This window comes from Tiliqua scincoides, chromosome 8 (assembly GCF_035046505.1).
Source record: "Tiliqua scincoides isolate rTilSci1 chromosome 8, rTilSci1.hap2, whole genome shotgun sequence".
NCBI lineage: Eukaryota > Metazoa > Chordata > Lepidosauria > Squamata > Scincidae > Tiliqua > Tiliqua scincoides.
Window position 1 is genome coordinate 52,340,992 of NC_089828.1, and position 19,107 is coordinate 52,360,098.

Genomic DNA, 19,107 nt, shown 5'->3' on the forward strand with positions numbered 1-19,107 from the left:
ACAAAACAGCTCACCAGTTTAGGACTAAATTGGCAGTTTGGCACCTTGCAGTATTACAGGTGAAGACTCTTAATGGCAAAGAGAAGCTCTGTTTCCCTTAGCCTTTCTGTCATTGCTGTTTTGTTCCTGCTGAGGGTTCTGTCAGAGCATTTCCTTATTAAAAGAAAAAAAAATAGGCAGCTGGTATCTCCAATGGGGTCAGTATAGCACTGGGAACTTCAAAGGAAGTCTAGATTTTGGGAGCAGCTGGTGCCGTTACTGCCTCACTAAATGGAACATAAGGCCTTTTCGAACGCTCTATTTTTGTCTCCAGCAAAAGCTGGGGGGGGGTTTGCCTTGGAACAAACTTCCAGTATGCAAGAGCCCTGTCTGCATAGCCTCACTATGCATTCTGCTCCTGCTCTTTTTTACTGGACAGAGCCAAGTGCCAGTTTTGTGAAAAGATATAAAAGGAGCGGCGTTGGTTCTGACTGTAGGGGATTAAGGGACAGCTGTCCTTATTGGCATCTATCCATCAGGCTGAATCAGTCATTACTAGTCCATCTCCATCTCCCTGGTTGGTTATGTTTCCTAGCTTTATTAAGCAGCCAGCTTCTCTTCTCCCTTCCAAATCAAACGTGCACACACAAATTATACCCAGTCATCTAACTTGTGTTCCAGAGCAAGATGCAGGGAGAGCACACCTTCATTACAGGGAATTCCCATTGCTTCATTGAAGGTTCTCCTTCCCATTTGTAAATAGGTGAATGACATTGGGAAGTTGATATCCTCCTGGTGCAAGCTCCTCTCCCCTTGTTCTGCAACAATATTAGCTTCTGGAATAAATCGGCCTTTTGCATTTAATTTGCAAGATCTTGAAATATTTCCACTAATAAGCCATGGAATCAGATGAGTAAATGCAGCCAGAGCTGTGGTGGCAGGGGAGAAGAATGTTGCACAGGATGCTGGGTGTATGAATGATCTTTTACTTTCTCTCCTAGCTCTGTCAAGTAGTCCGATTGGTCCCTGGAGCCTACTTGGAGTATAAAGCGGCTTTAGTCAACGAGTGCAACAAGCAAGGAGGGCTGAGGCTTGCCCAGGCACGAGCCCTTATCAAGATAGACGTGAACAAAACCAGAAAAATCTATGACTTTCTTATCCGAGAAGGCTACATCACCAAAGTCTAAGCAAGAAACTGCAGCCTTCGTGACACCTTACAGAGGATCGTCAAATTGGATCCTGAATCTTTTTTAAAAAGCCTTGTCATGGAACAGCAAACAGCTTTCTATGAAGATTGGCTTCTTATACTGTTTTCTAACTCTACAGTTCAATGTTTGTCAGCATTGTGTGCCTATGAACTATTGGAAACAGCTATGGGATGTATAAGCTATTATTAAAATACGATTCATTTATCACACCTGTCTCGTGCCTATAAAAGAGGGAATCGTGGAGAACTTTTGATTCTGTGCTGCTAATGGTGTAAGTACAGGACTGTACTTGAACACATTTTATGCTCAGGCTCTGTGTGGGAGAAGCAACAGAAAGACACCACTCTCTTGCCAGCTCTCCTGCTCTTGCATTAAAACTTGTTTGTTTCAAGAGGCTCAGCATGTGCACAAGGAGCGAAAAACTACATCACATGTTCAAAATTACACTCTTCTAAAATTACACCATTCAGAATGGGTGAGAGGAGAGAATGTCAATTTAGAAAGATTTTTGGAAGATAATAGGGTTATTCATCATCTATTTTCAAAGTGTCTAAATTTTGCATCAGGAATTCAGATTTGGTGTGCAAAATTACCCGCAGCAAGAATATGTATGCAAATAGGCTTTTGTACAAAGTGGCTCCATTTGTATGCAATATTTTGCAGAAATGTGAATATCAAGTCCAGAGTTTAGGGTACTATTGAAGAGGGCATGGTGGTAGCAAGGAGACTGAGTTATGAATGAATACAGAATAACAGCAGTATGTAGCTAAGAGGGGAGGGTGATGAAGCCTTGCAGGCTTCAGAAGTGCCACCCCCCTGTGGAGCACCTCACACATGTCTGTTTCTGAGTATACTGTGACATCTACCACAGATTTCTGAGTTGCAGCTGCTAAAGTCAAACCATCAGGAATGACCATCACTATTCTATTCTACATGTGTGGTTCTAGAGGTGTCTCTCTGGCCATGATTGGAAATAATGTTGGACTTTACACCAAAACAGTGAGGCAGTTATTAGGTTCTTAAGCATGAGATCTAGGAACTTGCTAAAAACACACAATGAGAAAACACACATATTCTGAAAACAGATCATGCAAACCTGACCTGGCTTTAATCCAGCGAATGGGAAAAAGATAAACATTGGCATTTAATTCACTGCTGGATGGGGGGGGGCATTTGGCATGGCACCTCAGGCACTCGGGGAGGGGGATGGGACAGGGAGTCAGTTGGCCTTGTTAGTGCCTCACCAATCTAGATAGTAAGATTTTAGCATTGCAAATAGCCTGTAGTATTTTCATAGTTACCAACTTTACCTTCGTTATTATTATTATGAGGGTCTCAAAGTCCTTTGCAATGAAATTCTGTCTATGGCAGAAATGTAAAACAATTCAATTATACAATTTAATATATATGAAAACCATCTGCTGGACAGGGGGTATTTTTGCTTTCATGTTCTGTTTATGGGCTCCCTGGAAGCATCTGGGTGGCCACTGGGTGGCCATCAAATCACTAAATGACTAGATGGAGGCTTTGATTTGACCCAGTAGGCTCTTACATTCTAAGGCACAGCATTGGGAACAAGGACTCAGAGAAAGAACTTCAACAAAAAGGTAAAAGAACTTGGGAAATAGCATATTTATTCTGACCTATCCTACGTTGATTGATGGCCTGAAGGTGACTTGAAATAAAAATACAGTCCAAATGTAGCCACTAAAACCTCTTTTCACACCAATAAAGCAGCAACAGGTAAAATTCTCAGGGCACAGTCCTATCCCAACTTTCTAGTGCCAATGCAGCTTCAAGATAAAGGAACAAACATTCCTTTACATTGAGGAGGCTTCTTTGACTACCCCCAGAATGCAGTGTGCACCCCACTAACATGGCTGCATCAGCACTGGAAATTCGAGAGTTCCTCTGCAACCTCAGTACAGAAAGGAAAATGGAGACAGGCATCCTGAGCATCTGCCACTTTCCTGAGTATCAAAACCAAAAGCCACGGTGCAAAGTAACTTGGGTAAAATTTGTACTTTCCACCTTCTACACTTAGGGGAAAAAAGGAGGGAGGTTCTCTGGTGCCAGCTGCCCCATTTCCTCATTTCACATTTCACTCCAAGAGTGAAAGAAATGACAATTCAATTTCTTGAGCCAAAAGCTGAAACAACCACAAAGGAAGTGGGGAATCAGAATAGCTGCAAGGGTTCCAAACTGAAAGGCTCTTTTGCATGGACAATTCTTAACTCAACTTGTAAGAAGATTTAACTTGTAAGAAGTTAAATCTTTTTGCCTGGCATTTGACTGCTGTGAGGGCTGAGGGGAGACTTTCCAGCAGAAGCAGAGAAGGCTAGGAACCCTGGGTCTGCATGCCAATAAAGGTCTTATGAACTGAACCAAACACTGGGTTTGCAAGGTGAGGCTGAGGACAGATGGCTAAATGGGAGGGAAGTGTATAACCCCTTCTGAGACAAGACAAGCCAATGTTCTCTCTGTTTATCCAAGTCTTCAGTCTGGATTCTGGAAGCCAAGAGCAGCTTAGTGTGTGCTTTTGTGTCTGGTCCCTATAAATAATACCTTGTGATGTTAGATGTTCCCATGGTTATTTTTAAATGTCTGAGCTATTGCCCAGTATGATGCTGTTGGCAGAGCAAAAACAAGGCTTTGAGAGAGACAGAGAGAGAGAGCAGTAAAGAAGGCCAATTCTATGCCTGGGATCATTAGAAAAGGTATTGAGAACAAAACGGCTAATATTATAATGCCGTTGTACAAATCGATGGTAAGGCCGCACCTGGAGTATTGTGTTGAGTTCTGGTCGCCACATCTCAAAAAGGACATAGTGGAAATGGAAAAGGTGCAAAAGAGAGCAACTAAGATGATTACTGGGCTAGGGTACCTTCCTTATGAGGAAAGTTTGGGCCTCTTCAGCCTAGAAAAGAGACGCCTGAGGGGGGACATGATTGAGACACACAAAATTATGCAGGGGATGAATAGAGAGATGCTCTTTACACTCTCACATAACACCAGAACCAGGGGACATCCACTCAAATTGAGTGTTGGGAGAACAGACAAAAGAAAATATTTCTTTACCCAATGTGTGGTTGGTCTGTGGAACTCCTTGCCACAGGATGTGGTGATGGTGTCTGGCCTGGATGCCTTTAAAAGGGGATTGGACAAGTTTCTGGAGGAAAAATCCATTACGGGTTACAAGCCATGATGTGTATTGTGCAACCTCCTGGTTTTAGAAATGGGCTATGTCAGAATGCCAGATGCAAGGGAGGGCACCAGAATGATGTCTCTTGTTATCTGGTGTGCTCATTTGGTGGGCATTTGGTGGGCTGCAGTGAGATACAGGAAGCTGGACTAGTTGGGTGTATGGCCTGATCCAGTGGGGCTGTTCTTATGTTAATAACCATTGGAGAGAGACTATTCCCCCACCACAGGCTCCATAAAGATAGTAGCTGAGTTGGCAGGAACACCAGAGTACTGTGGGGGGGGGGGAAGCTTTAACATCTCACTCGACTACCCTCCCATCAAGGAATTATTATTTAAACAGCACCATTCATGCACAGGGTACTTCATAAGGAATGAGGGGACGGGTCCCTGCCCCAAGGGGCTTACAATCTGGGTATAGACAGAAAAGGAGGCAACAAAGGCAGGGGAGGGAATCAGAGTCAGTGGTAAACAGGGAAAATGCACAAGTGTTTCATTACATGGGTTTAAGCTTAGGGCCAAACTAGAAATGTGGCTCTTTATGCGTACTGCTGTTGAAAAACAAAAATAAATAAGTGCACCTGTGGGTGACAATCTGGAGTAAAACTACATCAGGGGCTGGAGGAGCCTCCTCAACACAACATTAAGAACTCCACCTTGGCCCTGATAAGGACAAAGTCTCCACAGAAAAGAAGGGAGTTGTAGAAAGTGAGAGAGGAAACATCCCATAGATTGTTCCAGGCACAAGTGGTAGCAAGGGAGAAAGGACAGAACTTGCTTTATATTTTATTGTAAGGATCTATTTTAAACCCCATTGGGAATAATTTGATAGAAAGGAAGTGTATAATATCTTCAAAACAAATTATAGTTCTCCCTCACCCTATATAATCTGGAAAAATGCCTTACTCTGGCTCCTACTCAATTAGGGAGAAAGATCAGAGATTGCTAGGAACAGAGGTTTTTAGCAATTTCTCCCCACAGACCTGGAACAAACTTCCCGAAGAGACTATACACCAATGCACATAGTTCTTATGTTTTAGTAAGCTATGCATGCCATCCCAAAATGCAGTTAAAAAAAAAAAAGTGTCATGCTGCATAGTACTTCTTTTTCGAGTCGCATTTGGAGGCCAGTAATTAACCAAGCGGACTTTGGTTTAATTCTCCTGTTCCACATTCCAGTTGTTTTCAAAACAGTCTCCTTTAAACACTTGAGATAGCAGAAATAAATCTGGTATGCATGTTCAGAGTATAATTCTAGATTTCAAGTTTGAATACCAGCTTGATCCTTCTAATCCAGGGGTGTCAAACCCATTTCATACAGAAGGCCGAAGTTAGTATTCATGGTGCCTGATTAGGACCAGAAGTGACATCAGTAAGTAGAAAATGACATCAGTAAGTACATGATGACCAGAAACAAGCACTTCGTTCTTGCATAGAAATTTGTTAGCTGCAAATGACAGAAGAGAGAATGTGCAAATCTTGTTCATATTTTCAGGATATGAGATAACCCAATTATGAAGCTGGGCGAGCCAAATTATAATGGGGGCCACAGCTGGCCTGCTGGTCTTATGTTTGATACCCCTGTTCTAACCAATTTTGGAGCAAGGGAGAGAGAGGTAGCACATATTGTAAAGTTTCTTCACTGAAAAATCAAAATGAAACTCAGGATTGATGGTTACGGCAATATTTAACACTTGAAGACCAGCTAAAACCTTGTACCCAATTAATGGGGGGGGGGGTTGGACAAGGTGGAGGAAAGAGGGGCAAAATACTTTGGAATACAATCTCAGAAGCAAACCCTCTCAATTCAATGTTGTTGTTTGATAGTTTGAATTGTTCTTAAATGGTGTGAGTCACCTTACAAGTGCAAGGTGGGGTCTAATCACCCATCCAATTTTGCCTTTTGGAAGGCATTTTAATGAAAACCAGCCTTTTAAAAACTTGCCTGAGCTATACGCGCTCCCTTCTTGTACTGATCTATAATACAAGGGAGATGAGGACCCAGATATGCAGGTACAGTATTCAGAAAAGGAAACCTGATCAGATTCCTCTCTATGCATATTTGAAAGGGGGGGGGAGGCAATTATGCAAGCAGAGGTTGCCATGGATATAGTGCTGTGTTTACCTGTTACTCATCTCTTCCCATCAGTTAGAAACCAAGCACCTCTGACAAAGCAGTAATCCGGATTCTGGCAATGCTGGATTCACTGCGCATGACTTGTGCTCCTCACTACCATCCTAGAGATTCTGCATTGTGGCTCCAACTTGGAGTTTTCCATACGTTTGTTCTTATGCTACAGCTGTCTCCATCCAGGGACATTAGACAAACCAGAAGTCTTTTGAATGTTGAGTTGTTTAGAGAAGTACAGTGTGAACAGGCACTTTTGAGGAGGCTTTCCCAGTTTCCCTGTCAAATTTGCATCTCTTTACAATGGTTTGTAATGTCAGCCATTTCCTCCCCAGTATCACACAAGCATTCTTTAAGGGGGTGTGTAGCATGTTAGCAGGGAAATGCAACAATGCTTTCCTGCCCATGGAAAGCTAGAACACTGGAAAAACTGATTTTAGACAAGACTTTTCCCTGACATGCTCATCTTCTATGTACAGGGAATTATACTATAGTTGGGGAGGGGAGCACCCAACTACATTATTGCTGGGGAAGGGACATCTCCTAGCTTTATTAAGAAACAGCATTCCCAGGAGGGTGTACCACATGATTATTTGAGATAGTCATTCAGCCTTACATGGCTGAATTGTCTCTGCCACTTAAAAGAAATATCTAGTCTTAACCTTGCTGGCTCCATCCTCTGACTATAGCTGGAGAGACTATGCTGAACTGGCTACTAGTTTAAAATGCAGGTTGTTTGTACTGCTTCTGCTTCTTTTCCATCTTAAGCAGGGGTAACCAAGTAACCCCACCAGGTAACCAACCAACTTGACTCAATGCAAGAGTCAATTAAAATAACTGCAGAAAAGGCTGCTCAGTTCACAGAGTCAGGAAATTAACATACTGTTAGGCACACTTGCCCCATTCCCCCAAATAATGAGAGGTACCAAGGGCACAGCACTATCCAGGCTTCCTTTAGACTTGGAGGAAGGCTCACTGGAGACCTATGGGTCTTTGTAACATTTCCTTTATTTACAAAATTCAGGCTGAGCTTTGGATGAAGGTAGATGACAAAGCAGACCTGCAAGCAACAATCTGCAAAGTTACATCAATTCCCCAGAGAGCAGCCTTGAACCCCAAGGGACTCTTACCTTAGCTTTCATTCCAGTCTCCGATTCCCTCTCAGATCACCTCTGCTGTTTCACGCTGCAGCTATAAGAAAAACCATCTCTTTTGTCCATTTCCATTGATCACTGTAGAAGGGGGAAATCAGTGACCTAGAAGAAAAGGGGTGATTCTTTGGGGAGCCTTAATGGGAGATTTCTCCAGTGACAATTTGACTCCTTATCCTTGTGTCTTATGGACAAATCGAGGCACCCCCATTTGTCAGTCCTAGTCCAACGACCTGGATCTTCATTAGGTCTAATTTCCAATGTGCTGTTTTGCAAAGGAAGTTCAAAACTTGTCCACCTCCCATTCTCAAGGGTTCCAGAGCCACCTCCAGGGCCTAGGAGAAGGGGGTAAAGGGGCTAATTTGTACCTGGGCCCAGGGTCAGAAAGGCCCAGGAGCCAAAGGAGGGGGCCCAGAAAGTTCCTGGGATCTTACATTTTCCCATCTCACCCAGACTCACTGCCCATATGGGATGCATATGGCTGTGTCTACTGCCAGAATCCACATGCACCAGGCACAGGGATGCATACATTCCTTAACAGTGTCACATCTGGGAGGAAGCTGGCGTGCTGCAGGAGCTCTTTGGCTTGTGGGTCTGCTTACCATGAAGGAGTGGATGGGAGCTCAGGGACACAGCTGCGGGGCTACAGCTGCTGCAGAAGTGCTGCCCAACCCCACTGCCCCCCCCACTCTGTTTCACCCCCTCCTTCTTTGGGAAGGGGCCCCAAAGAAACTTTTTACCCCCTGATAGAATTCCTCTTGGAGGCCCTGGCCACCTGCATAGTTTTGTGAGCGAGAGGACCACAATTTCGAATAGCAGAATCTTTAGAGGGCAAGTACAAAGACCAGACTTAAGTGCATGCAAAAGCTAAGGGAAATGCAAAACAGGCTACTCATAGATGTTACACTGAATTCGGTGCAATTGATGCTCTACAAACAAAAATAGTTCTTACAGCTAAGTATTCATACTTATGTATGCACAACTGGCTGGCCAGGACAGCTGGTAGCTTCGATGGTGAAAAGTGGGAGGGTGGCAATCATGATCTGCAGCCTTCTAGCATGTCCTGGCAGCAAAGCTGGTCCAAGACCTCCTGGCACCGGATGTGCCCTACCTAATACTGCCCTTCCCTTACCTGGTGATGCTCCTTAAACTTCCTGAAGAAGCTCTAGTCACCACCCTTCTTCACTCTTCCTCTTCCACTCTGGCCCCCTCCTCCCTTTCCAATTCACAGAGCAGGAAGAGGAGCAGTGGAGGAGACTCGGTGGATAGAGGCAGGCACATCCTGACTATCTGTCCTCTGAGGTGACCACTTCAGTTGGCTTAATGGAAGAGCCGGCCCAGCCTGTCAGATGTTCTCCATTGCGATGAATTGTGTATCTAACTTATTTTGACATGGCTAGAGTTGATAATTCTCTACTTCTGCCTGTTATTGGCATCAGGTGGGGGTGCTGGGATAGTTTACAATAGATGTTTACAATTCTGAAAAGTCTCATCTGGGTCAGACTGACAAGGGCATCCTGCCCATTCACCCTCACTTGTTGTCAGCAAGCCTCCCTTCCCGGATGCAGCTCTTGGTGAAGGACCCCAACTGCACTCTGAGAGTCTGGTTGAACGATACTGTTTCATTCTGATCACTCATCAGGTCATGTCTGCTAAAGCACAGTTCCTTGCACAAGGCTTTGGTTCTCCTTAGTTGTATTGGTTTCTGTTCACACTTCTTCAGTTGCCATACCCCCAATGGCATCACGAGGGTTTGCATTACCCGGTGCAGGAGGCCAGCGCATCACCCCCATTATAGACTACCTTCCATATAGTTGGCAGTGGCAGGGTGATGGCCCCCCCACTGATTTTTTGCCCAAGACATTTGATAGAATAGAGATATTTCAACATAGTTTGCACTCTGCATGAAATTATGCATCAAATGATATATAACATGATGGTATTATTCAAAAATACCAAAACTTTAACAATTTTGGCCAGTAGTTGTGTCACCCCCTCATGCATGTCACCCGGTGCTGCCCTCCCCCAAACAATGCCACCGCATACCCGGATTTCTCTTTTAGCCTTATCCTGTGGAGCTAAATACAATATTAGGAGGAGGCCAATATTAGGCAGGAGGTCTGGTCTAGAGGGTTGAGCCTCCAATTGCCTGAAGATAACATCTGAAGGTCGACAGTTCGAGGCCACCGGCACCATGAACGGCAAGACCTTGAAGCAGCTGACAAGCTGAGCCGAGTTATTCCACCTGCTCTTTGGAAGGAGCCGCTTGTCAGCCTGTGTGGGAGGAGGCCAGAAAGTGATAACAGACCGCAAAAGTTCCATCGAAATGTTGTGTGGTTCTTGAAAGATAGAACCTTTCTTTAATCGTAAAAATCCCTATGGGGATTTAAACAGTCTGCCTATGTAAACCGCCTTGAATTAAAGTCTAAGGAGAAATCTGACGACCAAGAAAGGTGGTATATAAATACCTGTATTATTATTATTATTAGTAAGAATTATTCATTTGCTCACTCCAATAGCACAATGATGGGCTTGGCCATGGCATATAAAGGTAATAATTCTAAATGCTGGTCACAGGTGAGCATGCTTTTCAACCATGACAACTTCACACTCTTGCCTCAGGCTGCTACCGTGCAAGTTGACCAAGCTCTTTTGCCTTCCTCCACTTTTCAGGGAAATCTCCCATGAAAGGGTATGTTGGAGTTAACACCTCCTTCTTGGGCACCTGAACTGACAGCCGGTGTTCTGCATGTAGAGAAAGCAACGGGACGGCTAACTTTCCTAACACAGCATCCGCAAACACACAGAATCATTACTGTGTGGCTCCCCAGCTTTGAACCCCTCAGCACTCTCCAAATTTGGCTTAGAAGCTTTGTGGAAAGTGATGATAAAAATAACAAAGTTTGGCAAAAATGGACAGGAAAAAACTGGTCCAGTTCAGATCAAGGCCCAATTTTTATTGTTCCCAAAACAGGCAAAGTTGCATCACTTCCAAGCCATGACTTCCTTAGTCATTTTTAAATAGATGTGACATTGAACTGTCTCAGCATGTGTAAGCTGGCTTGGACAGGGCATAGAACGTTGCTTGTAAAAGATGATCTCAGTCTTTTTTTTCCGACTAAAGTTCTTTCCATCCAACCCTAAATTCCTGGTTGGCCACTAGTTCTGCTGGAAGGCAACTGGGACAAAGGAATGGAAAGCCAAACACCATGTCCCAGACACACTGCCCAACTGCCTCAGTGCCAGGCCCCACTGCCACAGCCTCATTGCCACTGATGTATACACTTCTCTTTTGCTTCAAGGACTGGCAGTGGGGGTGGCCTGTATTGCCCAAGTACTAATCTGAAACTCTAACCATTATACTACACTGTCTCTCTAAGCATGTTGGGCGTGGTCCAACATGGCACTGGGCTCAGATGCGGTCACAGGGCCACAGTAAAAGACCAGTGGACTGGACACTGACCAAGGGCCCTTGGCCATCATAAGGCCCATTAAGCCAGGCCAACCCTGAACCCCCAAATTTGTACCACTGCTGTGCCCAACAAGCCCATCTACAAACAGGAGTGCCCAAAGGCCACTGTATCATTGCTCCATGTGTTGGTGGGGCGAGAGGAGTTGCTGCCACCAAAGATTCCTCCCATACACCAATGGCAGGTGGCATGGGTCACTCCCTGCTTCCTCTGCCATTCCAACTGTAAGTTTGGGCATGTATTCAGAAACTGAATGCCTCCTGGGGAGCCCAATGCATAGCTTTCCTCCAGGACTCCCAGAAACCCAGCACTGGCACTGTGTAATCTTATACAACAACACGAACACATCCAATTTGCACACAGAATGCACAACTCACCACAACCAATGCAGGTCAAATCAGGTGCTCTTAACCCACACAGGATAGTGCATATTTGAGCCACAGCAAGCACATCATGCCCCAATGCACTTACACATCCGGATGTGTCTCTGCACAAAGTCTGCAATCATGCATAGGTCCTGATCAAACAAGGCACATGTTTCTCCTTTGGTGCATTAGTGCAATGGAGTTGCTCATGCTCAGGTGCACTTCATTCACTGCTATGAGTCAGGAATACGTCACCCAGGGAAAAGCCCATGCACCTGCCATTCTTAGTGCAGAAAAGAAAAACACAGGGCCACATCAGTATGTATTCACAGAGCTCCTCCACATTCCAATTATACCTGTTTAACCATTGCAGATCCCCAGGGGTGGGTGTATTCCAGGATTTCATGCAGGAACTGGATTCATTAATGGGCATCACCTCAGCAGCCTGACAAACCTCCATTTTGGTTTCATTATTAAGAATGAATCAATGCCTTTTTATGCAGTGCACATACATTTTTCCCAACCAATCTGCTCCTAGCAGCTGTATTATCTGCAAAGCAGAGAATGTCAACATGTTGAGTTTCTAGAAGGTAAATGGGTGAGGACATGAGACAGCACAATTAATACGGTACCTGATTGTGCTCTCCTGTTTTCTACGTGGCAACAAACTGGTTTGGCTGCATTCTACACATGGCACAGATAAAGCGGGCATCACTGTTCTGGAGCCAGCAATTCATCCCAACGCATGACAACATGTGGTAACCAGTCAACTGATTGTTGTCCAATTTCTGTACTGCATAGGTGGCTTTGCTTTGATCTAGAGGCTTACTCCAAGCTCTGTAATTGTCACAAGAGCAACTTGTAATTAGTACAGATGTCATGAACCTGCCTGTGACTTTGCTATGACTTTATGAACCAAGAAGCCCCTGGATAACAATGTAAGTGCTGCTGGATCAGAAAAAAAAGACCCAGCCAGCCTGTTTCCCACTGTGGCCAGAGGCACAAAGATGAGTTCAAATCTCACCTTGGCCCTCAGCTCAGTAGGTGGCTGTAGGCAAAAGCAAACACTCACTCCTGGCCTCAAAATCCCCACCCTTTTTCTGCAATAAAGGGACAACACCGGTCTACCTTACAGTGTTGTTGTAAAGGCTACCATAAGAAAATATTAAGTATTTTGAACACCTGAAAGCACTACATAAATTCCCCACTATTAGTGGTAATATATGCTCTGTGCTGGACTAATGACCACACTGTCTCCTTCAGAGACTTCCATTCAAAGAGCCCCCCCTCTCTCCCACACACACAGTCAAATTAACAGTGAAGTGGTCTATATTTTGAAGATTTTCAGCTGAGGATTTAAAGACACGTGATTAAAAAAACCACATTTAAGAAACTGAAGATGGCAGAAACGCATATGCCCCCTCATTGCCCAGTACTTCTATAACCAGGGTGTGCTTGGTTGTTTTTAATTCCTATTTTGCTACCTTAGAGAGGATTTGCTACTAAATAGCAAGGAGGCTAAAAACAACAAGAGAGACAGCAGCAGTAAGACAATAAAAGTCACAATAATTATTTTTAATACATGTGCTGTTAATCAGGAAAAAAGGTAACTTGGAAGGCAGTTAACAACAAAAATATCAAAACAAAACAAGGAAACACAACAAAATATGTGCAGAGGAAAAACCTTAGCCACATCTATTCCTCATACCAAGGGAAACAGCACTGATTTCAGTCTCTGTCAAAACAGGACCTGGCAAAGGAAAAAGGACTGGCTTTCCAAAGACAGAGGGCTACACCTGTGGAGGTCCATGAACCATCAGAACTGCCCAAGACCATGAAAAGAATCGTTTTTAAAACTGTGCCTGACTAAGCACTTCCCTTACTTGCCTTGGGAAGCATTCACTATTCTGGAAGTGAGGTACCACCACTGAGAAGGCCCTCTGTCCAGGGGCAGCCCAGGATAGCGAGGTGCCTGAAGCAAGGTGCCAAAAGCCACCCCCTCTTCCTCAACCCCCATCTCTACACCTGGTCTCACAATGGTCTGTGCCCAGCAGACAAGTAGCTGCACTTCCTCTCATGCTGAATTTCAAATGGAGGAGGGGAGGGAGCAGGAATAGAGGAGGGGAGAGCACTGGGTTACAGTATCTCCTCTCCTCTTCTCAGTAGCAGTGACTTGGTGAACACCACGTGACACTGACACAGCAGAACAGGTGCCACAACCACATGACAACTGACACAACAGAACCAAAGTTCTAGGCCAAACCTGGTGTCAGTGGCTGCTGAGAGGGCCACTGTCAGCAACCACCGTCTCATCTGACGCTATCCCTTGGTGGTCAACCCATACGTGCATACATTAAAATAGAAATAACACTTCGATGTATATTGAACTTCCTCAAATAACAGAAGCAAAAACAAAGAACTTGCCTCAAAGAACTTACCCTCTAAATTTCAACAGAGGAGGAGGAGAAGGAATGAAAAGAGAGGCAAGGCTAGCAAGGAGTGAATAAGAACAAAGCAGAAATCCGGGCACACAGAGCTTGACGTCTTTTGCATTTTCCCTTAAAATTGGAATTTGGCTCAGGATCGAGCTGACCATCAGTGAAACAGTTTTCCCTGGAGGCACTATACCTGGTGGCCAATTCACTCATTTCCTCAGGCTGCAAGCTCAAGCAGCCCATGACTCTGCAAGAATCCTGCAGACTAGAAGCTTAAGGCTGCAATCCTATACAATACACACTTACCAGAGAGCAAGCCCCATGGAACTAAATGGTGCTGACTTCTGAGTAGACACATCTACTTGGCAAGAGAAAGGCAAGGTATAAATGCTTTAAATAAATACATAGGATTGTGCTGTAAGATCCTACAGGGTCTTAGAAACCCAGGAGAGCTGCTGGCCATCCAAGTAGACATTACTGGGGTAGTTGAACTAGTAGAATGATTCCACAGAATGCTGATTCACATGTTACATACACTCAGTACCTTCCTTTATCAGAAATAAAGGTCCCAATCCTAACCAACTTTCCTGCATTGACATAGCTGTGCCAATGGGGCATGCGCTGCATCCTGCAGTTGGGTGGCAATCATAGAGGCCTTCTCAAGGTAAGGGAATGTTTGTTTCCTTACTTCAGAGCTGCGTTGCCCTTACCACTGTGCTGGAAAGTGGGTTAGGATTGTGCCCTAAGCTGTGTTGGAGGAGGAGTGAGACACGGCTGACTCAGTGGATTTTTTTACTACTTTAATATGGCTTAATATCTTAAGCATTTGTTAACAGCAAGGCAAGCCAAGCACTGCTTCTCCCTGGAAAACCATCAAACACGTTGTCCTTAACTGGACTGGTAAATTAAACTCATTTTGCCTGACCCACAGGTGTACACATTTGGTCCCTGTTGCATATATGCAATGTTGGGCAGAAATGGCTTAACATGTTGAGTATTATGGATTGAAATAGTGTCATCACTAGCTATGGCACATTACACAGGACAGGTTTGCAATCTAGATAGACTCAAGAGAAACAGAGAGAGGGAAGTGCAGACAGGTGTAGGCAGGGGAATCACATGCACTTGTCTCAGCTGCACTTATTTCCACTTAGTCACAGTAGAGACTGAGGACTAAGGTGTGGTGCCGAAGACCATGATGCAAAGAATGACATTTGAATTGGGTTGCAGATTGGGAGGGGAAGTGACAAACAGATACCTATTGCCTCATTCCACTCCTGACAGCCCCTATACCTGCTCCTGCCCATTCCTCTTCAATCAAAGCAGTGAATGTGAAGCACATAATTTCAGCATGCTCCACAATTCCTGCTTTGTTTAAAAGAGACTGCGTGGAGGAAGGAGCAAGCTCACGCTGTCTCAATATGGCCCCCTGCCTTCTCACCTTGCACCTTCCTCTACTGGACCCTTTAACAACACTGCATGTGCCCAGTGGAGGAAGGTGAGAAGGCGGGGGGCCAGACCCTGTGCTCTGAGGATCAGAATGCTGCAATCCTGACTCCTTACCTCAGCCATTTTCATCTCACTGCACACTGAAGGCACTACTTTTCAGGGCACACCACCAGTTTTTTGACAGTTGACAAGGCACACCACACTGCTGGTAGGGGGCTCACATCCCCCAATGGCCCTACTAATAAATAACCCTCTCCCAAATTCCTGTGGCACACCTGTGATCCACGCACAGCGCACCAATGTGCCACAGCACACTGGTTGAAAATGGTTAATTCCCTTCATAGCTATTGAAAAATATACATTGTTTTCATTGCAAAAATGTTAAGTGTTTCTATTTTCCATTCACAGAATAACAAACTTCTGTTGCACCAGATCCAACTGCCTCCTGCAGCTGCCATCTCGCCAGCTAGAGGCTGGGGCCTTGTGAGCTCACATCACATGAAAGGCAGCTTGAGCTCAGCACACCATCCAACCAATGGAGAATTGGGAAAAGTAAACTGTTTTGGTAACCAGGGAGACGGGGAAAGAGGAAGCAAGGACGGTAGAGGAGCCAGTCAGATTCCTGCACATGTGGAGACATGGGATCCCAGAGCTTGTAGCCTGAGTAAGCCTGTGAGTCGTTGGCCAATTATAGCACCTCAGGAAGAAGAAGTCATCAACAGCCACATTCCAGCCATTGGGAAAATTGCAAGAGGCTTTTGTGCCACTGTGTGCTATGCAACTTCTTTTGCAACACACACACACACACATGCACGTGCACCTTTATATGATCTGATTTTGTGACAGCATGTTTCATAGGTGGTTTTAACATTCTGGCAATTAGACCAGGAAGTTCCTGTTTCAGATCTCTGCCATGACCGCCTCGCAAGCCGACCCCCTGACCAGCAACGATTTCCTTAGCCCCACCACCTGCAATATGGGATTAATTCCTGTCTGCCTTATGTGATGCTGGTAATCTTTTCAACAACCCTGTCTGTGAAGCACTTCTGAAGCACCATCTAAATGTCAAGTGTCATAATTATGGCTGGAAGCATGCCCAGCCTAAGACAATTTGATATCCAAGGCAAAAGAAATAAAAATTCAGCTGGTGTTATTGCCATCCCACTAATTAACATGGGGTATAATTTGCCACACTGTGTCCACATAGCTCCTGTTCCTACCACAGGGATTCATGTAGGAACATGTCCCAAGTAGAATATACTCCCAAGTAGAGCCAAATCTTGTGGCAGAGCTATGCTACAGACCCTGATTTTAAGAGTTTACTTCCTCAAGGAGACCTGGAAAATATTTAAGAACAGGGGAGCTGGGGATCTCAACACTGGCATTAAACTACTCGTATTAATTCCCAGGGGAGGGAGAAGCCATGACACTTGAATTGGCATTTAACAAAGTGATACTGTTAAGTTTGTACGATGCCTGACTTTTTAGGCTACCATTCAAACTATACTCTCCCACACATAGGACTCAGTCCACAGACTGTCACCATGAAAAGAGTAAGGGCACCACATAATGATACTAGCAGAGCCAGCGGCTCTAGGTAACTCAGGCAAGTGAGCCAAATCACACATTTAATAATTATAAACAAATAATAGAGATTGGTCCAACAAACCACCACACTACTGTAGGGCTGATGCTTCCCCACTATTTTCTCTTGTCTCAAGGCTCATGCCTTAGCCCTACATGTGTTAAGTGTTGCATGGAGGCAAGGGATTCTGAACATACTCCAGAGACACAGTGTATTTTGCAGACTCCCCGGGGTGAACAAGATCACAGAGTCTTGCTTAATTCTGGTAATAGATCTTTTGGGGACACCACAAGCAGATGTTCTTAGGAATAAATAGGAAAGCAAATGCTGTGTGGTGGGAAGAGAAAAGCCAATGTGGCGACCAGCTGCAACTTTTATCATTTGTGCAGCATCTGCCAAAAATCACCTTTTCTTTACAACTCTTAAAAAAGGTACAGGAGCTCTAACAAAAACTCCCAAGGGTTGTTTAAGATGCAACACCAAGCCATGGTTTGTGCAAACTGTAGTTTAGACACCTAAACAACAGATGCATTCCAGGCACACAGGCAAACCATGGTTTATGTGATTTCCCTCCTCCTCAAGAATAACCAGAATGCTATGACAAACAGAAGCAAGCCTTCAAGGGTGGAGAAAGGTCCAAGACCATTATTGGTCTGTTTGGATGCATTGCCAGATCACATGTGGTTTGCAGATCAGCTTCAAACCATGGCTTGGTAATCCGCCATCTGCATTGGCATGAGAGAGCACAAGAAACCATAGTTTGTATGACATCTGAAGCTGTTGTATACTGAGTCTGACCCTTGATCCATCTGGCTCAGTGTTCACACTGACTGGCAGTGACTCTCCAGAGGGATTTTTGTGTCTGAGCTTTCTCCATGTGTCTTCAGCACTGTCAACAAAGATACAAGATACGCTTTTACTTCCCACTAATGGAGGGTGGGAAGAGAACTGATTTTTCTGCTATTTAAGACAATGTTGGATATTTATTCTTATTTTAGTCAAGAATTATGGTCATCATAGTTGAATTTTAAATTATCCAAATACATTTTTTGCTATTACTACTGCCCCCTTTTTAAATGAAAAAAAACTTTTTGTTGTTGATCACTTCTCTCCTTCCTCCATGTGGAAATGTGAAGCGTAGTGTCAGAAGAAGTGATGAGTTTTAAGCATTTTGCTCTTAAATTAGACATAGACCTTAAATTAGAGATAGGATTTTAAAAATATCTATGAACACACACATACACACAAGTACACGTGCATGAGACTGCAGGATAACAAACTTATTCATTATGGAAAGCTGCCAGAATCAGATCCATCTGTGCTGTCAAGTCCAAAAACTTACTGAAGCAGGAGAAAAGATACAAAATTTGAAGATCTGATCTGGTGGGGCTGACACCTTAGGGCCCAATCCTACCTGGGCCTAGCACTGGCACTGAGCTCCAGCACCAGTGTGGGGTATCATAAACTTGCTGTAAAGCACGTTTACAGCACCCTCTGAGGAGCGAACTCCAGCACCGGTGGAGGATGCTGCAGGAGCACCCGATGGCAAGTCGCACCATCAGGTGGCGGTGTGGGTTTTTGGGGTGGGGGGGAAGCATTCTGGGTGGGAGAGTGTGGGGTGGGTTGGTGGGAGAAACCAGTCCAGGAGGGGGGTGGGACCAGAGGAACCTGCTCTGCTGGATCCTATCCTCTGGGTTGGGCTGCAGAGCAATGCAAAATAGCCAGTGTAGATTTGAAAAGCCCCATTGCAGGGCCCAGGGCTTTCCTCAGGGGAAGGAGACAAAAGTCCCCTTCTTCTGAGGAGACCTCTGGCAGCCTCCACAGGGCTGCTGGATAAGGCAGTCACCCATTTTGGCACCACTGCACCCAGCAGCCCCACCGAGGATAGGATTGGGCTGCCCGTATCCTGAGTCAGGTGCCTCTGATCATGCACAGAGTGTCTTTCACTTGAGGATAGTGAATATCCACCTCTCTGCAAAACAATCTATGGACAAAGTATCTTAGAGGCATGTGCCTCTTCCTTTCTCAAGGTAACCAGCTTCAGCCAGGGCACTTTGTTTGCTGTCTGAAAAAAACCAGATTAAGCTGTACCTCCTCCCCCAAAAGGCTTTCTCCACCCCATTCAACGACCAACCC

At 44.8% G+C, this 19,107-nt stretch overlaps 1 protein-coding gene across 3 annotated transcripts in view; it reads left to right on the forward strand.

Annotated features, from left to right (window-relative positions):
- TADA2A (transcriptional adaptor 2A) overlaps positions 1-1,391 on the forward strand; it is a 34,543-nt gene extending 33,152 nt beyond the window's left edge. For all 3 annotated transcript variants that reach the window (XM_066635304.1, XM_066635305.1, XM_066635307.1), the window contains one exon: positions 981-1,391. In XM_066635304.1, the coding sequence (XP_066491401.1) occupies positions 981-1,166 (186 nt within the window). In that variant the 3' untranslated portion in view covers positions 1,167-1,391. The remainder of the gene's footprint in view (positions 1-980) is intronic.
- The last annotated feature ends 17,716 nt before the right edge of the window (positions 1,392-19,107 follow it).